General features: G+C 41.0%; 1 protein-coding gene across 3 annotated transcripts in view; it reads left to right on the top strand.

The window, feature by feature from the left end:
* The window catches only part of ANKRD44 (ankyrin repeat domain 44), a 296,495-nt gene that overhangs the window by 151,639 nt on the left and 120,128 nt on the right, over window positions 1-24,728 (top strand). For all 3 annotated transcript variants that reach the window (XR_012507147.1, XM_074364224.1, XM_074364225.1), the window contains exons 4-8: window positions 2,113-2,183; window positions 15,819-16,019; window positions 16,430-16,517; window positions 18,966-19,108; window positions 20,125-20,337. Coding sequence is in view for 2 of the 3 variants with exons in the window: in XM_074364224.1 (XP_074220325.1) it covers window positions 2,113-2,183; window positions 15,819-16,019; window positions 16,430-16,517; window positions 18,966-19,108; window positions 20,125-20,337 (716 nt within the window). In the remaining variant the exon portion in view is untranslated. The remainder of the gene's footprint in view (window positions 1-2,112; window positions 2,184-15,818; window positions 16,020-16,429; window positions 16,518-18,965; window positions 19,109-20,124; window positions 20,338-24,728) is intronic.

A 24,728-nucleotide genomic window follows, 5' to 3' on the forward strand; every position in this document is an offset into this window, starting at 1 on the left:
GATTGAGAAATAAGACCTGCTGGTATTTTTCGGGTGCTTTGCAATTTACAAAGCGCCTTCAAATTCCTTTGATTCTCCCAACCACCTCATGAGGCGGGTCGAGAAGTGTCATGATTGTGTCATTGGCCTCATTTTACACAGTAGTGGTTGCTGGGCCAGTAGGTGCTGTAATCAGAACTCAAGTCTGGGTCTTCTGACTGTGAGTCCCACTGCCCTCCCAGGCCTCACTTTGCTTCAGAGCATTTAGCGCAGGGCTTCCTGCTATTGGGGAAGGAGATGCCTGCTGCCTTGGATTCTTAGCGCCCCAGACTGATTTGTTTGGTTCATACTGATACAAGGGGCTTGAACCTTTTCAGGTAAGCTGCCTGGATGGAGTAGGAGAATTAGGAATCAAATTATTTTAAGCTTGATAAACTAAGCCACAACTTTTCAGTAGCTGTCAATCTAGACAGCTTATTACAATAACCTGGGTCCTGAAGACCTTTTAAAAAATACTTCTGCCTGGTCCCATCACAAACCAATGAAATCAAAGGGGTGGAGAGGAGATTACTCTCTCTCTGTTTTAGGGATGATTACATACTTGTGTTCTGTGATGATACTTTTATATCAGCAAGCTTTTTGTTATTTTATTTTATATTTTATTTTTATTGTTATTTTTATTGAAATATAGTTGATTTTGTAATTCATACTGTTGATGGTATTTATTCTTCAGTTAAAGAGAAAAAATGGTGTACATGCTATGATTTGTTATTTTATTTTAGCTGGTGCCTTCCATTAAATTTCTAGCTCACTTTTACCAATGAAAGTCTCCTGCTGTCTTTTAGTTGTGTTTTTCTAAGCATGGTTCCTGTTTTTTAGCTGTCGGCTGGCCTTGGCCTCACAGAGATTAGTCAGCCTCGGCTTACACTTGACTCACTTTCTCGGCCCTTGTCCCCAAGCGGCCTCCTTTGCACTCCCCTCCTCTGCCTTACTTTCTAGTTTCTCTGCTTCATCCGTCCATCCTTCATCCTCACAAGCTTCCTTCCTTGTTGTCCTCAGGCTCAGACAGCCTCCTCCCATTGCATCTGCAAAGATATCATAGTTTCTCCTCCTTTTCTTTTGTAGCCTTTTTGTAAGACTTTCCATCTCTGACCAGAAGACTGGAATCCGGCTCCCCATAAAAGGAAGGGCACGTGGGGTGTTGTAGTGGTTCAGCTGTAGACTCGGTGGGCTTGCACGCGTGGAGGGTTGTGAGGGCATCATGGAAGGAGGGCGTACTCTGCTGTCTGGGAATCCACTCCTGTGGAGCTTCTGCCCCACAATGGTGCTGTGGCCCCAGGGAGCCGAGCATAAGGCACGTCCCTGAGTGTGACCCGGCTCAGGCTCGTGTATGAGCCTCCGTGCCTCCCCCAGAGTGTGAGGGGGCTGTGAGCAACCAATGTGGGCTTCATGTTGTGCCTGTCCAGAAGCTCCATGGAAGCTGGCTTCTTCCTCCAAAGCACCTGGCTAGTCCCAGAGAAATCACTGGAATTCTTGGATCAAATGGGTTTCTACTAACCCCCTCAGCCGGGTCAAATCTCAGTAGAACTCAACTTTACAGATTTGTTTGAAACCTCACTGGCCTATAGGATACATTTGTTGGAAGGCTGCTCATCCTTAACAGTTTGCCAAAAGGATAGTGTGCGCCCTGTGAGATAAATATGCTTAATGACTAAAAATAAAATAATGTATATGATTGTATACTTTATATGCAGGAATAAATATTATATTCAGGACATGCACACATGCACATCCCTGAAAAGTTCTTCATTCTTCAGAATCTACACTTCTATAGTCTCAGAGAACCTCAGCTTTCTTATATCTGCAACTTCTACCCAGTGAGACACTGTTATTTCTCATCTAGTCTTTACCCAGTTCTTGTGACATTCTCAGCTCTTGATCTGGCTCCTTCTACTGCACTGGGTGTCTCCTCCTGTCTGGTGATAGAAATCATATGACTGATATGAAAGAAAATCAAAACAAAATGTGGTGGTTGTACTGGGCAAGTGAGAGCACGAGATACAGCATCTGATTCACATCAGCAGAACTCCCCCTGCCTGCATTATGCCTCTAACCTGTGCTCTTTGGTTCCAGGAGCACGTGTGAATGCCAAGGACAACATGTGGCTGACCCCGCTGCACCGGGCTGTTGCCTCCAGAAGTGAAGTGAGTGGTTATCTTACTTAATCTAGCACCTGCAGTCCCTAGAAAGAGAAAAATGCTTTCTGCTGAATTAGGCATTCCCACTGGTGAGCAGAAAGCTTTTACTTCTAATGCAAGAGGGTTACCAAAATTGAACAGCTATTTATTTGAGCACCTGCTGCATGCCAGGCATGGTGCTAACGGGGTGACTGGGGTGGTCCAAGATGGATGATGCGATCCCGGACTTCAGTGAGTTCTCAATCTGGAGGCGGATGCAAACAGGTAAGCAGATCAGTACAATGTTGTAATTGAATTGGAGGAGGAAGCAAGTAACTGTCTTCCTGAATAGGGGAAGTCTTCCAAGAAGAGATATCAACTGAGCTAGTCCTTAGAGGATGAGCAGGGACTTAACCAGGCCAGGAGAAGGAGGGAGGGCTGAGGCAGGAGGAGAAACATGCTATAGGACAAGGGTCATGGGAGTGAATGAATGGCGGGGTTGGTTGGGTGTAGCCGGAGCACAAGGTGTGGTGGAAGATAAGCCCGATGGTGGAAGCTGGGTCATATGGCAGAGGGCTGGATGTCCCCTGAGCACTGGGGAGTGCTGACAGCAGAGAAAAATGTGAAAACGGTAGGATTCGGAACTTGTGAGAGTGAGGTGGAAAAGAAGCCACTGGGTGGATGGTGACACCATTAACTGGGAAGGCAGAGGCAGAGAAGCAGGGCTCAGGGACGCTAATAAGTTCTGTTTGAATATGCTGCGTTTGGCAAACATGTCACTGGAATGTAAGCACTATGACCACAAGGATCTGTGTTTTGTTTTCTGATGTATCCCAAGTCTGGTACATCGTAGGTACCCAAGAAAGAATTTATTTTGAATGCTGGAAATTCAGGTGAGGATGGCTAATAGATTGTCATTATTTATCCAGGTCTAGAGCTTAGGAACAGAGGGGATGTCATTGAAATCCTGTCAAATGGATCAGCTGGTTCAGAGAAAGTATAAGGGACAAGAAGAGAAGGCCATTGTGTCGGGGCGGGGTGGCAGCAAACTCTGGTGAATATGAGTCTTGAAGCCTGGTCAGAGGGGATGCCTTCCATCCAGAGATACAGAGGCTCAAACTTCATGAAGCTTCTCCTCTGCTAATGGAGAAGGTGATGGTCTTATTAGGAGCAAGAGGTGTCTCTGAGAGTGTATACACCAATGTTTCAGATGTTGATAGCTGTCATCCGTATCAGCTCTTGTTTGGCAACTGTCTGGAAAGTTTACACTATGCTTGGCAGATGACAGTTAGCTTAGGGATCGTAGTCTTCCTTGCTGTGCTATGTGATTTCATTTTTTTTTTTTTTTAATAAGAGGTTGGTTGTATTCTCTTTCCAAATAGCCCACATGGAATGAAGGAGGTGAATAATCCTGTTTCCTGGCTCAGACCCTGGGGACTTGAAAGTCTTCTTATGGCCCCATATTTCATTTCTGTTTTACCTAGAAAAGCAGGTGCAATGGGCTACTTGAATTCATATGACCAGCTTCATGAGACCGGCTCCTTCACAGAAGAGTATTTCCTGGTCTTTTAGGACCATTTGATCTGTAGTCAACTTCCTTTAAGTATCTTAAGAAAAATATGGTTTCTCTCCTCTTTGAACAAGAACCAGGTCTTTTTAGTTAAAGAAAAAAATTTACTAAGTACTTCCTATGCGCCAGGGACTGTGTTTGCTGATGGAGCTACAAAGAAAAATAAGATACCTGGCCTCTACTCTTAGGAAGCATTAAGTTAGTGGGACAGAAAGACACAAAACCAGATGATTTCAGTAATGTGACCTCTTCCAAGTGATCTTGACCTTTGTTAGCTCAACTTGCTGCAAAGGCTTCAATCCTCAAAACATCCATTTTCCATCAATCATCAGCTTACCTTCTTTACATATCTTTAGTGTGTTAGAATTCAGTCGACCCAATGATGGATTGACCTCTACATCTGAGAAAGGCATTTGTTGCTTTATAAGAAACCATCTCCCTCTGGAGGTGTGCTGGGAAAGAAAAATCACTTGCACTTGACTCTTACCAGGAAGGAATTAATGCAAAGAGACCCTGAGTTTTAAATAATTAGGGTCATATAAAAGCTTACAAAAGAGGATGTCTTCATATTAATATCTGTCGGTTGAAAAGTTTCTATGGAAAATTGGACTCTATGTAACCATTAGAACTGACTGTGGGCATTTTAACTTCAAGTGCGTTTCTATTCTTTGCAAGTCCTAAATTCAGATTTCCCTCATTTTAATATGATTTCAATTTTCTTAAATTTACTGAATCTTGTTTTGTGGCCTGGTGTGTGTGATCTATCCTAGAGAATGTTCCACGTACACTTCAAAAGAATGTGTATTCTGCTGTTTTTGGATGGAATGTTTTGTGTCTATCTATTAATTCTGTGTGGTCTGTGTGGTCTATGTGGTCTAATGTGTTATATACGATTAATGTTTCCTTACTGATTTTCCATCTAGATGATCTGTCCATTGATGTAACTGGGTGTTAACATCTCCCAACAACAGTATTGTATTACTGTCAATTTCTCCTTTTATGTTTGTTAGTATTTTCTTTATATATTTAGGTGCTCTTAGGTATATATAGATTTATATTTATTATATCTTCTTATTGGGTTGATCCCTTGATCATTGTTTAATGTCTTTCCTTACTTCTTGTTACAGTCTTTATTTTAAAGTCTATTTGTCTGATGTAAGTATTGCTACCCCAGCTTTCTTTTTGTTTCTGTCTACATGGAGTACCTTTTCACATTCCCTCACTTTCAGTCTGTGTGTCCTTAGACCTGAAGTGAGTCTTTTGTAGGCAGCATATATGTATGGGTCTTATTTTTTTTTGTAATCCACTCATCCACTCTGTCTTTTGATTGGATCATTTTGTCCATTTACATTTAAAGTAATTATTGATAGATATGTACTTATTGCCATTCCATTAATTGTTTTCTGGTTGTTCTGTAGCTCTTTTTTGTTTTTTCCTTCTTTTGCTCTCTTGTGATTTGATGACTATGTTTAGCTTCTTTTCTATGTTATGTTTAGATTCTTTTCTACTTTTTTATGTGTATCTAGTATAAGTTTTTGGTTGTGGTTACCATATATATATGCTGATGATCTCTTAAGTTTGAGTGCATTCCAACAACCCTGCATTTTTACTCCCCTACTATATTTAATGTTTTTGATATCATATTTTACATCTTTTTGTTTTGTGTATCCCTTAACTACTTATTGTGAATGTAGATGATTTTACTACTTTTGTCTTTTAACCTTTCTACTAGCTTTATAAGGGGTTGGTCTACTACCTTTATTGTATGCTTGTCTTTACCAATGAGATTTTTTTCCTTTCATAATTTTCAAATTTCTTCTTAAGGCCTTTTCTTTTCCATTAAGAGAAGTCCCTTTAACATTTCTTGTAAAGCTGATTTAGTGGTGAGCTCTTAGCTTTTGCTTGTCTGTAAAATTCTTCATCTCTCCTTCACATCTGAGTGATAACCTTGCCTGGTAGAGTATTCTCAGTGTAGGTTTTTGACTTTCATCACTTTGAACGTATCATGCCACTCCCTTCTGGCCTGCAGAGTTTTTGCTGAAAGTCAGATGATTGTCATATCCCTTTTATGTAACTCTCTTGCTGCTTTTAAGATTCTCTTTTTTTTTCTTTAATTTTTCCAATTTTAATTACAATATGTCTTCGTGTGGCCCTCTTTGGGTTCATCTTATTTGGGATTCTTTGTGATTCCTGGACCTGGATGTCTTGTTTCTTTCCCCAGGTTAGGGAAGTTTTCCACTATTATTTCTTCAAATAACTTTTTTGCCCCTTTCTGTTTCTCTTCTCCTTCTGGGACTCCTATAATGCAAATGTTAGTACGCTTGATGTTGTCCCAGGAGTCTCTTAAATTATCCTCATTTCTTTTAGTTCTTTTTTCTCTTTTTTCTGTTCAACTTGGGTGATTTCCACTACTCTGTCTAACAGATTGCTGATCCATTCCTTTGTATCACCTGATCTACTGTTGATTCCTTCTTGTGTATTTCAAAAAAAAAAAAAAAAAATTTCAGGTATTGTATTCTTTAGCTTCGTTTGGTTCTTCTTTATATTTTCTAACTGTTGAAATTCCCACTGTGTTCATCCATCCTTTTCCTGAGTTCATTGAGCATCTCTATGATCATTACCTTGAACTCTTTCTTGTGCAGATTGCTTGTCTCTACTTTGTTTAGTTCTTTTGCTGAAGTTTTATCTTGCTTCTTCATTTGGAACATATTCCTCTGTCTCCTCATTTTGACTAATTTTCTGTTTATGTCTATTATTAAGTAGGTCAGTTAAATTTCTTGATCTTAGAGAAGTAGCCTTATGTGGGAGATGTCCCAGGGGTTCCAGCAGCACACTCTCCTCTGGTCACCAGAGCTATATGCTCTAGGGGTGCCCCATGTGGGCTGCAGTCCCCTTTCTGTTGGGTTGGGCTGTGTGTTTGCTGGGAGGCAAGGATAGCTTCCAGCTTGGTTGGCTGTGAGGTTCTGCCTCATGCAGTGGCTGTGGGCCCACTGCAGGGTGGGGTAGGTTCCCCATGCAGTTGACTAGGGGGTATGGGGCCGGTGCTGATGGACAGGTAGGCCTCAACACTAGTGGGCTAGAGGGAGGATTCCAGAACGGCACTTGCCAGTGCTGACATCATGGTGGAAAGAACTCCACAAAGTGGCTGCCACCAGTGTCTTCATCCGCAGGTGGAATCCCAGTTGCCTTCTGCGTCTCTGAGAGACTCTCCAAGAACAGCAAGTGGGTCTGAACCAGGCTCCTTTCAAACTGCTGCCTCTGCACTGGGACTTGGAGTGTGTGAGATTTTGCACATGCCCTTTAAGCGCAGACTGTTTCCTGCAGCTCTCTGGCTTTCTGGAGCACAAGCCCCACTGGTTTTCAAAGCAGAAATTCTGAGGGGTTCCATATTCCCTATGTAGGATCCTGGGCTGAGGGGCTCAGTGTGGGGCTAGGACCCCTTGCTCCTTGGGGAGGACCTCTGTGATTGCGATATTCTTCTGATTTCTGAGTTGCTGACGCAGGGGTGTGGGTCTTGAGTATACTGCATCTCGGCCCCTCCTAGCCATCTCATTGTAGTTCCTTCTTTATATCTTCAGTTGTGGCAAATGTTTTCTGTTCATCTTCAGGTCTTTCTCATAGATAATTGCTCTGTAGGTAATTGCAATTTTATTGTGCCTATGGGAGGAGGTGAGTTCAGGATGTACCATCTTGGCTACATCTCACTGCCCCTCCCCTTTTTGAATTTGATCCTATAGCCATTACTGTATGCCTCCCCTAAATAATTACTGGAGAAAGAGAAGCATGCTTCAGGAGGGAAGAACAGAGAAGGTTTGGACTGATCTTTTGGAGTTTTTCTGTGAGCACTTGCCACAGAAGATGTGTGTGTTCAGCGAGAGAGCTGGCACGTCTGCCAACTCTTAGATTGTGAAGCCCTGATATTACTTACACAAATACTAAAAACCATTTCTTCATTGAAAGGTTTATAAGCTCTATATTGTCTCCAAAGCTCCTTTGCTTCTAAAACATGGGTAATTCAAGGTTCAGGGTTCAGTCAGGGAAGCAGAACCACCATGAGAAATATAGACAAGATATTTATTATAAGAACTAGACCTTACACAATTGTGGAGCTGCTGAAGAAGTCTATAATATAGGGCTATCACCTTGGTTTCTGTTGGTCCTAAAGTCAGCAGGGCCTGCTGTTGAAAAGAAAAGCTAGACATGCAATGGAGGCGAACAGAGACAAACTGGAACCCCTCCCTGTCTCTCACTGCCTGAACGTCACGAATGGGGGTGCCTTGCAGAAAGAGCTGCATGCTTCACCTCTGAGCTCTCATGCACCTGGTCCAGGGATGGGAGAAACCGAAGCAGATATGGCAGAATCTGGAGAAGCATCAGTCCGGTACTACTGTGTGCTAACACTGTTATCCAGCTGATCAGTGACACATGCACAAGCTGTAACAGCACTTGACACCCAACACATCCACCAGGCGGTGGTTTCATGTACGCCTTCCAAAGCTCACACAGATTTCTCCTGCGGCCAAACCCTAAATGGAACAATACAGGGGAGGGAATTCCACAAAATGTAGCTCAGCTTGGGTAACTGGGCACAGTACAAAACTACCATTGACATTGTTATTCTATTACTTAAAAAGATCTTCTAGACAGTAAGTTCTTTGAAATGAGTGGCATGTCGATTGCTTGTCATTGTATGTCTAGCATCTCGTCTGCTCAGGAAACTATTGTTTTTTGAGTGATTCCTTAAAGACTGGGTTTTCTGCTTAAGTTGTGTTAACCTGATTCTCTGTAAACCTGATGGAGCTGGTATACAGCAGAGAATGCTGGGGGTAATCTTTCAAGTGTGGAAGGTAAGCTAACTTGAAGCTTGTTTATGGGAGTGTGGCACTAAAAGCAAGTTAAGCCACTAGATCCTGCAAAACCAGAACGAGTTTTAAAAATTGCATGCAACACAGATAGATAGCAGTATCGGTCAAAGATAATTTCTGAGCCTTCTTTCCATCAGGCAAATTTCATGTTTGGATTTCTATGCCTAAAAAAGTAATGTTCATTCACTAAATTCACTTTCTAAGCCTGTTATAGCAATAGGAGTAGCAGATCATAATATTGATTAAACACCCACCCACGCCTGATATTATAAAGCTTCTCTCCAGACAAGCAAGTAGATCAAGACATGGTCGTATCCCTTGAAAACTGTCCAAAGTAGATTGGGTTGTGGAGATGAACCTTTCAGTCTCACTTGGTACTGACCAGGCTGTGATGTGTGCTCCCTTTTGGCCCAATTCCCCTCCTCCTCCCACCTCCCCCATCCCCCCCCCCCCCAGATTCCCAGGAAGGAGACACCAAAATAGATAATTAGGGCTGAACAGCATCATCTTCTTACTGACTCCCCGAGGGCTCCACCCATCCCCCTTTCTCTGACTCCTCCCATGGCAGAGGAGAAGTAGAGAGAGTCTCTTACCAAAATATTAGGGAAACAGATTTTGCAATTCTAGATAACATAGGTGAGCAGGATTTGGGGCTGCCAGGGAGAATTATCTGAAGTGTTGTGAATTATTTCATTTTGTTTCCCCTGTTTGGCTTATTCTTGTTGCTTTTTTGTTTTTCTTTTTTGGAAAAGAGCAGCTGTAGGGGAAAGGAATGAAAGGCATACAAGTGCATAGAAACCAGGAGGGTTTCACACGTTTACTGAAGCCCGACCCCGCCCTCCCACCGCGCTGGCATGCGCCGTTAAGTGTGGGCCCTGAGGGGTATGAAGTGTCCCTCCTGGGACACAGGGTTGAGGGCAGACAGCCAGGCCGAGAGCCTCCTGTGGCCAGATGTGCTGGCCTTTCACACACACCTTTTCTTCTCTAATGACCTGAGAGTAGCACCAAAGGAGAATTGCTGACCTTGTCACTTTTCTGTTCTGGAGGCTGCTTTTTGGTTAGAAATGTTAACAGTGGTTGTTTCCTGTCCTTGGGGTGTAGAATTGAGGATGTTGTGTTCAAATGCGTCCTGTCACAACGAGCATTTGTTGAGCACTAACTGTGCGTCAGGCAGTGCACTGAGCACTTTCTGCGCATCATTCCCATTTACCCTCTGAGCCACCCTTTGGGATTGACACTGTTATGAATCCTGATTTAGGAAACATAATCGCAGAGAAATTAAGTGTCAAGCTTAAGACACCGCAGTCAGCGAGTGGAGGAGAATGTAACAGGGGACCTGCTCTCTTAACCACCCTGCTCCACTGCTGCACTTACATCACACAGGCGCCCTTCTTAGGGATACTGGTCCAGCTAACAGAATGGGTCTGTTTTTGTGTCTGTGCAGACCGAAGTCCGACAGGTTTGTAAAGACATTTCCCAGACCTGACCAGGATAAGCATTTTATTTTACAGCTTAAATTTTAAAAATCATGTTTTTCCTTTTCCTTGGAAAAACACTGTCATTATTGTGGGCTAACACTAGTAGAAAAGAGAATTGGAAAAATTTTATGGGAGACTAGAATCTTACTGCTTTCTGTAAATTATCATGATGGTGATAAAATGATAATCACGTAGTAGAACTTAGGTTGTACTTGGAATGGGAAGAAAGTAAGCGTTTTGTAACCTATTAGTTAGGATGCAGAGGAGTGGTCCTCAGATTTAGCGTCCATTCAGATCATCCGTGGTGCTTGTTAAAAGTACCTGTTCCAACACCTCACCCCCAGTGATTCTGATGAAGCCTGTAACTGGGCCTGGAAATTTGCATTTAAAAAAGAAGGGTCTGATGCATGTGGTCTAGGCACCACACTTTAGGAGCTGAGTTTGAAGATTGGGAATACTTTAGTATCTGGCCTTCCCAGTGTTTAAAGCCAGTGCTTCTTGAATAGTTTGAATTCTTTCCTATCCCCAAGTTTCCCCTTGGTAATACTAGTTCGTAGAGTAATTGTCCTCTAATAATAATTATAATAATAAAATACAAGTTTAGTTTAATAATGGGTCCTTTTAGAAGAATAATCTGATTAACCTAAACAAATTAGTCGGGCACCAGTTATACAGTTCTTACAGAATATGAAATTGCTATATAATCAGTAAAGGATAAAAGCCCCAAATGATTATTATTTTGCAATAATAGAGCGAATGCCTTCAGGACTTGAGTGCAGCCTCATGGATGTCAGCCCACTTAAATGTCTTGTTAATTCTTGCATATTATTACTCAGAGAGTTTGCTAATGATTATACCAATGTATTTATTCTACCCAAATTTATTGAAGATACACTGGATGCCAGACACCTGCCAGGCTTTGTGGAGGATATAGAAAATTGTATAAGACTCAGACCCTGGTCTAAAGCAAAGTACAGTTTATAAAATTTGACATTGTTTATGCCTGCAAGGACTCTGCATAGTCATAAAGAATTACCTTTCCATGAGCAATTTATGACCACTTAAATGCAATCCACCTTTGAGTATAGAAAAACAAATATTAGAGATGACAGTTTTTAAGGCACAGGCATCCTATTTCTTCTCATCTTTTCCATGTGCCACAGTGTATGTTTCTACCTCTCATACAGGGTTGGAGTGACCTTTTGTAAATAGAGAAAGTCGTAAAAAGTAGAAATAAATGACTGCAGATGCCATTTCCAATTCCCTCCTGTGTGACATCCTGTGACAGTTCCTCCTTCTATTATTTCTGTGTCTCATAGAGGACAGCCTATATGGAGGGTAATTCAACAAGGCTGAATGTTAACTAGGCTGAGCTCTCCGCTCAGGAGAAATGCCAGAATCCCCTCACACGTGCTCGTTCATTAAAAAAGAAACCAAGGTTCTAAGGCAGCACTGCTTACAGTGTGTCATGTGACTCGTCTGAGTTTTTGTTTCAGGGTTGTAACAAGAGTTAGCATTCAGAAACTTTTAGAGAAATGTGGTAGAGTAATTTCATGCCTGCTAAATTCAATAATGAAATAATTGAGTTTATAATTTGCGTGTCTTTGTCTTTTTCCATTTTATTATTCTACTAATTACTTATGATGAATTTGAAATAATAAGATTTTTTTTAAAAAAAAACTGGTCCTTCACTACAGATAGTTTGAGAAGTACTATTTGACTATTTTTTTTCTGGATTCAGAAGGTTTTCCACTTCCATCTACCTTGTAAGTTTGTCAGAGCAAACTCCTGTATGCTAATTTTTTAGCCAATGTGTGATACAGGAAAAGAGAGACTTCTTTTGATTACAAAAATGATTAATTCTCTAAATTGCCATAGAATTACTTCCTCTTAAAACCAGGTTAAAGTGCTTTTAAGATTAAAATTTTGAAAGAGAAATGCAATTTTCAAAAAGGAAACTGCAGTCTTTTTAAACCAAAACTTCATTTTACCAAAGTATTATATTTCTATTCAATGTATGAAGCCAGTTTGGCAGGCTTTAATACTTGAGTTTAAAAATGTAAATAATTAAGGAGAATTAACATTTAAAAGTATTTATGTCCAGGTGCCTGGCTAATACTGTCCACTGAGAAAGCTCTGGTCTAGGAGAAAATGCATGAGCCCTTAAGACAGCCAGGTTGGCAAATCATGGCCCTTGACTTTGGTCATCTTGCCTATAAAATGAAGCTGCCTATCAGATGAAAGGGTCAGGCCACATGATTCCTAAGGTCTTTTCTACTCCAAATATACTGTAGCTCTGTGAATTTTATTCCATAATCATTTTATACTGCTTGCTCGTGCTTAGCATGCACAAGGTCCTAGGTTCAATCTCCAGTAACCCCCCCCCCCAAAGACTATTTGGACTTAAAACAGTATTTTTTCATGCTGATAAATAACAAAATTTTACTTTAATCAGATTTGATCATTTGTAGTTTGTGGTAATTCAAACAGGGAGCTAGACCAGGGGGTCTGTAGACTTTCTCCATGAAGGGCCAGATAGATTTTAGGCTTTAATGGCTGCATATGGTCTCTGTCACAAATACTGAATTCTGCTATTATAATTCAAAAGCACCCATAGATGATATGTAAACAGATGAATGAGGCTGTGTTCCAATAAAACTTTATTTATAAAAACAGACCAAAATTTATCTGTGATTAAAATATTTTTAGAAATGTCTATTTAAGAATACAGTTTCCCCCTCGCAAACTCTAAGCACTTATTTAAATATAAACTAGAACTGGCATGTAAATATATATTTTATTTGCTTAACTCGTAGCTGTGTGTGCAATGCAAATCATTCCTAAATATTTACTTAAAAGTGGGGCCTCTGCTGGGTACTGTCTCGTTCACCTAGTTGGAGTTACTCTAAAAGTAATCATATTCTGTTACCTTTAAAAAATAAATTTCTCATGAATTCATTGGCCTTATCTCCAAATAGTATAAATTTGTGAAATCTTCCTGTATACTTTCTGTTTTGTTAGTCTATCCTGAATTTACATGATATTTAATGCAAAGCAAGAATCTGTACAAATACAGTAAAATAATATATAAGGCAAAAAGTCTTAAAGTAACAATATGTATTGTTATTTTGCTGTGAATGTGTGAAAAGGATATATACCATTTTTTGTAGTATTGCTTTGAGATGGTAATTTCCAACCCTTTGGGCCATGCATCTGCAAAACTTTTTCAGTGTGCATCTTCAGAATATGTGTCTCATTTATTTATAAATTATATAGAGGAAGTACTATCATTAGCTAATATTTCAAGACACAGTATATTCAGGGTGAGGTTTTTCATTTGTCATAATCTTAAATAACCATATAGGTAATAGACCTCTGGTGATTTCTCAGTTTTGGCCAATCTCCTATCAAATCTGATTAAATTTGTCATTACTATTACCTTGTAATGTGGGAGATAGAAAGCTTTTACTAAGAGTAGAAGTGTCATCTCTGGGACTTCCATATTATTTATACTTGTACTGGTATTTTGATCATCTTTTAGATGTGGGTTCCTTGCATAAATCTTGCCCACTTTAGGGTATTTTTAGTTTTAGGGTACATATTACAGTCTGTAAATGGACTTGACAGGCCCATCACTGTATATGTCAGTGCACTCTCAGTGAATGAATGGAGAGGGCAGGTCCTGCCCCCTCGGCCTTGTGGAAGCCCCACTCTTCCCTGAGGACCTCTTGAATACCGTGGAGTGGACCCAGGCCAGGTCTCCAACTCGGAAGTTAAATATCAGCTGAAATGCTTTCCTTTTTTTTTTTTTTTAAACTTTATTCTCATGTTTACAGAATCAATATTGCTTGAGGGGGTTATTTAAGTGTCCCAGTTATGTTCATATTGCATTACATAAAAGAAATGATAAATATGTATCTTTTTTTTAATGGAGGATTAAACTGGGTACCGAGCATTGAACCCAGGACTTCGTGCACACTAAGCACATACTCTATCGCGAGCCATACCCTCCCCCTACTTTCCTTTTTAAATAAATAAAAGATAAATGGAGGTTTCAGTATTTTCTTCCCATATCACAATTGACTGTACATCTATCTAAACCTTACAATTTATGAGATGAAAATTGATTAAAATACTATTTTTCTCTTATTTAGATGTTAACACTTACATTGTGATCTAGCTTTTCTTTCTTGTTCCCCCAGCTGGTTTTTAGGATAGAGCCTGACTAATGTTTCCTTCAGTCTTCCAAAGTTCTAGCAGTGTTTTACACATAGTAAGTGAGCATTCATAATACATGTACACATGTTCAATCTAAAATGGACTCAAGGAATATTTAATAGTCATTATTGTCAGTCTTGCTGAGGATGGGTGGCATATATCTTATTTTTTTTCCTTTTTGGTGATATTAACAAATTGATGGTTTGCTTGGGCCCTATCAGCTTATTGCCCTTTATTTATAACATCTAAATGGAGTCACACTGTTTGTTTATGAAGTGCATTCTCTCATTTGCAAAGTTAACTTCTTTTTGCTCTCATTCTACTGTTCAAGTTAGCCATTCATCTCAATATGTTGCTGCTACTGATTCATGGAACATTCTTTCTATTTCATCATTTGTGTCCCTGATTTAATTTTGAGAGTTCAAATCATCTACTCTCTGAGGGCACTGGTATATACCTGCATGAGAAAGTTGATGGGCAGTCTTGGTCTGTGGGGATTAAGGTGGACAAGGGTAAGTTCTTTGGCCATGAAAGGCGGCAGGAGTGTGGTACTGATGCCTTTCATTGGTCTGTTGATACCACATTGACAAGACATCCATGAAGCAGCCCCACAACTGGTCTCAGGGATGTCTCTGACAGAATGAGAACTAACCGGCAGCCATTCCCTTGTGGAGAGAAGCTCCATCATTCATTTGACTGAAGAGTATCCTCAATCCTGGCTGCACAACAGTCCCCAGGGAGCTTTCCAGACCTTCTGAGGCCAGTTAGACTCTCTGGAGCGGCACTGGGCATCTGTATTGTTAAGAGCCCCCAGTTGATTCCATTGCTCAGCCAAAGTAGACAGTTACAGTTCAAGAGGCAAAAGAGCTGATTGGGTCAATAGGAGGAAAATCAGAAGTCGGAGGCTCATTAAGGGTGAAGGAACTCAACAGTAGGGAAGAAGTTACCCCATATTAACATAGAAACGTTTGGGGAAAGAAGGAACAATTTTGTAGCTTCAGGTGGAGGTGGCAACAGACATCCTCTTCGTTTGACTGCTTCTTGATCACACAGGGAGGGTTAAGATATTTGCTGAGAGAACCAAAGATTTATAAATTGATCCAAGAATGTCTAGAGGGTTTGGACCTTTGGATTTGGAAGATGAAGGCTTATTGACACACACCTCTGACCTTAGATGGTCTTTGGAGGCCCTTTGATCCACTTGTACATGAGAGCTCTCATGTGGCTTAAGGATACCTCACACTTTATAAGAAAACCTTATACTTAGAAGGTTTATTTGGTTTTGGAGTTGTGCCAGGGCTCTTGGCCCAACAAAGAAAGGTAGAGTGATTCTGTTTTAATCTGTGCCACTCTTTTGATCTTCATCCCATATGACCTTGCTTGTCTCTGGAGAACATCTCTCTTGAGCCACCCAGTGAGGGCAGAGAGCCTTCCCTTCCTGTAGTTCCAGGGTCTGGTGAAGCATCATACAGCCCATAAGGATGGACTGAGCATTTGTCAGTGACCCCTGCCAATTCTGCTTTTGTTGTAGGAAGCAGTGCAAGTATTGATTAAGCACTCGGCTGATGTCAACGCGAGGGACAAGAACTGGCAGACCCCCCTCCACGTGGCAGCAGCCAATAAGGCTGTCAAGTGTGCAGAAGTCATCATTCCCCTGCTGAGCAGCGTCAACGTCTCCGACCGAGGGGGGCGCACCGCCTTGCACCATGCCGCTCTGAACGGCCACGTGGAGGTGGGCATCCTCATCACTGGGGACAAGAATTCTCACTACAAACACTCTAAGCTCCAGGTGGAACATAATCTCAGTGCTGAGGCTTTTAGCAAATGTGACAATAACATTTGGACACCAAACTTTAGGCAACTCTGCCTATTTTTAAGTTTAGAGCCACCGTGAATTGAAAGAGCAGCTGACACCTCAAGTCTTTTCCTCTGACACATGTGCTGCAGGGTTGGCTATGATATCTTCCTACTTTGAACTCCAGATCTCTGACCTGCCTTTATTTACTTACTTACTTACTTACTCACTCATTGACTTGCCTTTATATTTGACATTAATTTGGGTCAGATCACCTGCTGGTGGTGAGGAGCCCCCACCATTACAGAGTATATATACACTCGATTTCATTGTTGGTTATCTTTCAGATGGTCAATTTACTCTTGGCCAAAGGGGCAAACATCAATGCATTCGACAAGAAGGACCGGCGTGCTCTGCACTGGGCAGCATATATGGGTAAGGATTTCATGAATGGAGAGCAAAGTGCAGATAACCTGAACTAAAGACGCCACAGGTCTCTCATTGACCATGGAGGTTTTCTCTTGGGCAAGTCTGACTTCTTTTCAAGCTTGGGATTCAATTGAATTAAGGTTTGATCCCTTTTACTGGTGTGCGTAGAGCACGTTAGTTGGGCAGTTGCTTTCTTAAAGATTTATTTATCCTACGTAGAGTGGGAGGGATGAATCATGGCATGAGCTTCGTTGAATGTGTTTCAATCTGTGTTGAAAAGCTACACAAAGTGTGCTTATTTTAACTTGTTATGGCAGGAAAATAAGGTTTTACAAAGAAAGAGGACTGGCTAGAAAAGCAAGGATGTAAATTCCATTTGTCTTTTAATTTATAAATATTTTTAAAAAGAAACAAAAAGGAAGGAAGAGAGAACAGCACCCTGGTCATCGTGTAGGTGGAGGTGACCAGAGTTACTGTGGATGATTCCACTACTCCATGGCCCACGGAGCTGGGCCTGCTCCTGGCTTCTGCCCACTCAGGTGCGGGAGACGAAGGAAGACGTTACGTTCCTACGCTTTTCCTTTTCACTTTCGTTGGCATAAATACCATTGACCAATGGGAGCCCTCCTAGAATCTCTTCTCAGTGTAGACTTTTGGGAAGTGAAGCACTCAGATCCTTCCTTTGTGTTTCTAATTGGAGAACATCCTGCAATTAGAAAAGCAGACAGGATTCTATCAGCACCAAGTTATGACCAATCTGAATGCCCATCACAACACAGGAGATTGTGCTGGTAAATGATGGTAGAGCTACACAGTGGGACACTATCCAGTAACCACAGTGATGCTGTCATTAGTATCCTTTTAACACAGAAATAGTCTCTGATATGGTAAGTGAAAGCAGATCACAACACAGTACGGTCCTCATTTTTGCAAAGAAAACCTATAAAATAAAAACAATCTGGGATGTATTATGCTCGGAACTGTTAACTGATTATTTCAAGGTATTGGTAATGATGGATGATTTTGATTTCCTTTTAACACCTCTTTGCCTTTTTTGAATCCTTTTAAACCAGCATACAGATCTTTCATCATAAAAACAGTAATGTTAATCATGGAGAGAAAAAGAGAGTGAGTTGGGGCAGGGACGATATAAGTTATAGATGGGGCTGAGTGAATCCTTGGGATTAAAAAAACAGAATCTTAAGATTTTGCAAGCATTATCATTTTTTAAAAGGTGACATGGCCGTTTGAGTTGGTTGTAGCGGGTTGGGTGTGTGCACAGCACCTGCAGGACTGGAGCCGGCGAACACTTGCCGGATGGACATTTAGGCAGAGCACACACCAAGCTGGTGTGCACTGGGGCTCAGAGAACCCGGGGCGTCATGTTTGTTCTGTGCTGGTGTTTAGCTAAAATATTTGTGTCGAATTGCTTTAAAGAAGTAATGTTATATTTTTGTGTGTCATCAGGATACAAATAGGAAAACAAATGACTATCTTTAGGGACTAAAGGACCAAACCAGGACAAATAGCTTAAGATAGCACTGTTAGTAATTCAGAATAGTTTTTTCTATATATAAGTCTTCATAAAACTACACACACACACACTTTAGGTCCTTCATTCGCTTCTCATCTTCTGCCCTTCAGTTATCAGCCATGTTGAGCACAATGGTCCTGAAGTATTGAACAGTCTTTAGTCATGAAATAAAGGTCAAATACACTTATCATAGTATATGTAGTGAGATGGAAGACAAAGGAAAATATTCTCGAAAATATGCCAACAGAAGGGTTTTCTGTTTAGCCAGTAATTCATGAGAACACGTGGAAGTTGAAACATATGAAATTGCCATTTTTGTAAGTCAAAAAAAGATCAAACAGCAGCAGTTTCATATGATTTAACAGTAATCCAGAGTCATTCTGATTAATTTGTTTTCTTTCTTTAGTTTTTCTCTATCAATTTGTCATTGTTAGACTTTTCAGTGAGGGATGGCAATTGATTTCAAAAGCATTGTTCATTTTAACAATTTTTTTTCAGGCTCTGGTTCTATTTATTTATTAATTAATTTTGTGGGGGAGGTAACTAAGTTCTTATTTATTTATCTTTAATGGAGGTATTGGGGATTGAACCCAGGACCTTGTGCATGCTAAGCACACACTCTGCCACTGAGCTATACCCTCCCCTCAGGCTCTGGCAGGACCTAGTCATTATTTGTGAACAGGCATACATCTCCTTAAAGAGAAGGCTCACGTAAGAACCATCTTTCTCTCCCCATGATACCTGACACACAGTAAGTACTCATTAAATATTTGTTGAACATTTGCCATGAACCAGCTTTTTATAAATAACTTAGCAAAATGCTGGTGGTAGCAAAAGCTAATAGTGATAATTTAGGTGGAATGAGTCGTCAAATTGTCCAATAAAGGTTAATGATGTTTCCCACTGCTTTGTTTGTAAAGGCCACCTGGACGTTGTGGCGTTGCTCGTTAACCACGGTGCAGAAGTGACATGTAAGGATAAGAAAGGCTACACCCCCCTGCACGCCGCAGCCTCCAATGGGCAGATCAGCGTGGTCAAACATCTCCTGAATCTGGGGGTGGAGGTGAGCTGTGATTCAGGCATCATTTCAGGCTGTATTTGTGGATTTTCTGTTGTTCTGAAATGAACCCTGCGTGTTTGTGGATTTTCTGTTATTCTGAAGTTAAATCTGTTTGCATTTTAACTCAAGAGGAGAAAAAAACCCTCATTTTTGAGCATCCTATGTTTTTGAGTTTGCATGGGCAACTGATGAAGGGCAATGGGGGCATATGCTAAGCAGTAGAAAACCAGAAAGAGACTAACTTTCTATATCAATGGAGATAGAGAAATATTTAAACATATATGATATATGATACACATCGACCAGTCATTTTTAAAAGACTGGCTTGGGTTCCTCATCCTGCCTTCAGAATCTAGCCTTCGAAGTCATGGTTTGCAAGCAGAAATGCATGAATGAACAGCAGGGACAAACATGCTGAGCTGGAGAAGTTGGCCCCACCGCGTTCTCCTTCTGCAGAAGAACAGAAGCAGTGGTGCGGCTGTCTTGAAGCAAAGGAAAACCGAGCTGCAATGCTGAGATGGTGACGGTGAAACCCCGCAGTTGGGGCAGGTCCAGGAAAGCAGGAGGGAGCCGAGGGCTGAATACCCAAGGCAGAGCTACAGCTGGCCACTAGAATGCACCCTGTGAGGGCTCAGGCCCCACAGCACCTCCCTGACCATCTCCCACCCTTTCCTCGTCTGTTCTCTGTTGAATTTCCAGCTCTCTTTGTGCTCCCCAGATTCAGTTCTCCTCTGGAGTTTTGAAGCAGCTTTGCCTTTCACTTCTTATCCCTTCCCTGGCTGAAAAATATCTTCCCACTAGTTGAAAACTCTAAGTCTTCCTCCCAGTTTGCTTTTTGTCACTTTGACATCTGGGCAGCAAGCCTTCCTGGGATGACCACGCTGGGGCAAGAGTAAGCTTGGAATGATCTCGTTGACAATGGATATTTCCTTTCTCCGGCGCAGCCATTAGGCTCTTGGTGGGAAATGGAGTAAATTAGCTCCGGTAATTTTAATCGCCTGTGTTGGACTCATTCACAGATCGATGAAATCAACGTCTATGGGAACACGGCCCTCCACCTGGCCTGCTACAACGGGCAGGATGCTGTAGTCAACGAGCTGACCGACTACGGTGCTAATGTGAACCAGCCCAACAACAGCGGGTTCACCCCGTTGCATTTTGCTGCTGCCTCCACACACGGTGCTTTGTGTCTTGAACTGTTAGTGAACAACGGGGCAGATGTTAATATCCAGGTATGACCCTCTCAGTCTCTCTCTCACTATTAAATACCTGTGTGTTGAGCCTCTGAGCAAAATCAGCTGCTGTAAATTATATCCTGTTTTAGTGAATTGTGACTGAGCATCCTGACTCTCACAGCCTTATCCTATACTAGCATGCTGTGGAAACTTCTGCAGGAGTGGTGGTACCACTGGACGACACTGGGGTTCTAGCCACGTGCCCTTGGTAGCTTAGTGAATGTACCAGAGCAAATACTATGTCTCAGGGATGTTGACTTGGCCCAGATTCTAATACTGAGGTGAATGTGGAGTTGATAGGGCAGAGCTACTGACAATGAGAAGGAAGCCTAATCTACTGATCTCAGATCTATTCCCAACCCACATGGCCCCCTGAGGAGTTTCTCAGATGCCTTCCTGTGGTAAACCCCAGGGAGTGGCTTCAATATGATACTAACCCATTTTTAATGGTGATTCCTTCATTCAGCAAGCTTACTAAGTATTAGCTAATGTCCTCTGTTTGGGACTGGGTGTGTACTCCACGGTGCCCTCAAGGAATCTGCAATATGGTAAAGAGATAATGTACTCAGATAATCATGAGGCAGGAGAGAATGTGATGAGTGGCACCAGAGGTTAATAAAGTGCCACAAACTGTAAGAAGCAAGTGTTGACTTGCATTTTGCTTCTGCATCAAAAACAGAGATTGCTTTGAAGCTGAAACTTGGAAGATTGCTCTCAGTTGTGATGAAGAGGGACAGAGGAATTTGAGAGCGAAAGAATGGCGCAAGCAGAGGGGTTGAGAGGTCTTGATAGATAAACTTTAGGTAACTAGTCAGCTCACTGTAACAGATAACCAGCAGAACTGCTGCCGGTAGCCTTCATGATCCAGGTTACATCACTCGGATGCATTTAGATTGTAGCAGAATATGCTGACCTACAGCAAGTGACCTTGTACTCAGCCTCAGCTTCCTTTTCCCAAGCACACAGGAATCCCAAAGCAGGGTCCCAGTGTATTCTGTCTCTGCTTTTGAAAAATTGTTATTTCCAAGATTTAATTTCAAGACTATTGGAGCAATCTAGTTTAATGACCTTCTCTATTCACTATTAAAATCCTTTTACATTTTTTCTTATAATTTATAATAGTGGGGGAATAATGGGACAAATTTGCAGAGTAGCAATTCATTATGATTGGATGGAGTATAAATTATATGAAAGAAAGGAGCCAGGAACAAGCTGAAATGTGAATTTCTAAGGAGAAAGGTGGTTAAGGAGGTTGGGCTTCCATAGGCTGTGGGGGCCGCTAATCATTACAGAGGCCACATGAGCAGAACTGAACATTAGAAACAGTAATCTGGCCACAGAGTGCCAGAGACAGAAAACATAAAGGAAAAAAATGTATATATGACTACACAAAAACTTAAAACTTTTATATAACAAAACAAAATAACAAAAAAGGAAAAAAACCAAAAACCTTACCATGAAGTTAAAAAAGGAATACCTCAGGGAAGTTTTTCTGCAATATACATGGTAAGTGAAAAGTTAATATATTTAATATATAAAGAGCTCATAAAAATCAGTAAGTCTAATAATTTACCAGATAATATAGGCAAAGGTGGATCACAAGAGAGAGGCTATAATATCCATTAAACCTATGAAAGAACATTCAGTGTCACTAGTCATTAGAGAAATGCAGAGTAGTACTTTTATAATACTAATACATTGATATTTGCTTTTAAGATGGGGAAATATCAAAAAGACTAATAATACCCAATGTAATAAAATAAAAATTAAAATGCAATAAGTAAATGTGATCTTTTTAAAAAATATGTGTCTATGTATGTGCATAGAAAGAGAAAAATATCTGGAATATCTATCAATATCCTAGCAAGAGTTATTATTCCAGAGAGCAAAATTATGATTTGGGTTTTTAGTTTCTTTTCAATATATTTGTTTTAATCTTTTTATTTCGATGCAATGAATATGTGTTATTTTTATATCCAAAATATATAATCCAAAAATATAATATATTTTATATCCAAAAAACCCTATTTTTCATTTTTATAAGAAGAAAATTCAAATATAGTAGCTCTAGGGAGGGGACAAGTAGAAGAAAATCAGAAGTCAGTGAAACTGGCCTAGATAAAAGGTAATGAGGACAGGGGAATGGGGACAGCCAAAAAGGGGAGAGGCTTCGCAGAGAAAATCAATGGGAGTTGGTTGGACAAGAGATGGAGGAGTTGAAGACAAGTATAAGAACAGAAATCTAGCTAAGGAGAGGTTGCGCAGCATAGTGATCCAGTGTTCAGTCCTGGGCTAGACTGAATAGATTTGAATTCTAGCTCCTGCTTTTAGTAATTATAGAACCATAAACAACCTGTGTGTCTCCATTTGTTTATCTGTAAAATTAGGGAAACAATAGTATCTTCTTCATGGAACAATTCATTAAACAAGTCATCTCACATAAATTACTTAGGACCATGCCTGCCATATAGTAAGTACTCGATAAGTGATTATTGTTATTTAGAGGGATGTCAGGAGAAAGAGTAGGCTTAGGAGGTAAAACTGGTGAGTTTAGTTCTTGAGAAGCTGATTTTGACCCTTTGATACAGCCAGTCTGAGAAAACCAAGAGTGGAAGATATGATTCTTTACCATGGGAGAGCAGTAGGATAGAGGGAAAAATTGAGCTTTCTTCATTCACGTAGAGGTGATTGATGGGGAGAAAAGGATGAGATCACCCATGGAGAGAGCCCATCATAGTATGAGTGGAGAGGGGGATGGAGACCTCTTCATCCAGTAACCCCTGACTCTTAGGATCAGAAGGGGGCAGAAGAACCAGAGAAAGGGATGAAAAAAGAAGAGTTCGAGAAGATAGGAAGGAAAGAGAGGATGTAGTGTCTTCATGAAGGCAGAAAGCAGGCAGAAATGAAGACGTAGACTAGGTGAAGAGAATTTCAGAGCTCTAGGTCTTGTAAGGGGACCCCATCCAAGGTGCTGATAGATGTAAGACAAAGATCTTTGGGAGCATCAAAGAGACCAAGATAGGAAAAGAGCCAGCATGTGGGGTTAAAGTCAGAGGATGGTGGTGAGAGGGCAGGAGGCTAGCAGGTGGCCAAACATCCAGTGTCCCCAAGACTTGTGACACTTCTCCTGCCACCCTGGTGTCTGGGGGACATCCTGTGGATCCTCCAAAGGAAGGAAAATTATTAAAGTTAAAGTAGATCTCCTCACTAGCCTCCACTTAATTAACTCATGGGGTTGTCTGATGCTCTCCGTTACCTCTGTGAAACATGCCAATGGGTGCTTTCAGTGTGCCTGATGCCGAGGCTAGAAGACCACTTCCTGGCACACCTACCTGCTTCTCCCAGGTAACTGGCTAGTGGTCAGTTCAGATTGGATAAGGGGCTTCAACTACCTATGGTGCCTTGGTTTATGGCAGCCTTTTCTTCTCTCCTCAACATGGACATGGAAAGCATAGTTTCTTAATTTTGATATTTATTTTTTCCCTATAGACTACCAATTATTAATAGAGTATAAGAAGCAGCACTTAAAAAAATCTGAGACTTGGGTTTAGGTATTATCTCATTTGTGTAAATGGGATTTTTGAATCAAATGTAGCCTTCTCCCTCAGTCAGCCTTCATCTATGCTGTCTGCATCCTCCGGTTTCCTGACTCCCTTGAATCCTCCTGGTTATCCCAGATGCACTCTAGATGCAGGATCATCTGACCTTTCTGTGGAGCCATTCAGTCTGACCAGAGGCTGTTATCTCTCTGTATCACATTGCCCTTGGATTGTGAAAGTGTTTGTAGATCATAAGGCAATTTGTATTTGTTTATATTTTCCAAAGTTTGAAGAAGACAGCATATTGAAAGGTAGCCAATACCTACCCACATGTTCATTTTGTTTTCCTATCCTCACAAAACTCTACAAGTGATGTCTTCATGAGCAATTGCAGGGTGATGGAGAGGGGAGGAAGGAAGTGTGTCCTGCATGCATTTTGCAGTCCCTCATTTTGCTTAGATTGACTTTTTCCTGTCTTTGGCTTTTAATATTGTGATACCACAAAGTTTAATTTTTTAAAAAAATATTTATTTATTTTATTTTATTGGGCAGGGTCGGGGGATGTAATTAGGCTTATTTATTTATTTTAATGGAAGTATGGGGGATTGAACCCAGGACCTCATGCATACTAAGCACACACTCTACCACTGAGCTATACCCTCCTCCCTTAATTCTTATGAAATAATAGAGGCACAGTACTTGATACAATAATCTGTTGACGGTTTACTTTTATTTTGCAAGTAGGAAGAGCATGAGAAAATATGAATAATTTCTCTTCTCCATTTGAGACCATATTGTAATTTCTGTAGCATCTCAAGGCTTTTTGGGGAAGCACTCAAACTAAGCATT

Source organism: Camelus bactrianus, chromosome 5 (assembly GCF_048773025.1).
Source record: "Camelus bactrianus isolate YW-2024 breed Bactrian camel chromosome 5, ASM4877302v1, whole genome shotgun sequence".
In the NCBI taxonomy this organism is placed as follows: domain Eukaryota; kingdom Metazoa; phylum Chordata; class Mammalia; order Artiodactyla; family Camelidae; genus Camelus; species Camelus bactrianus.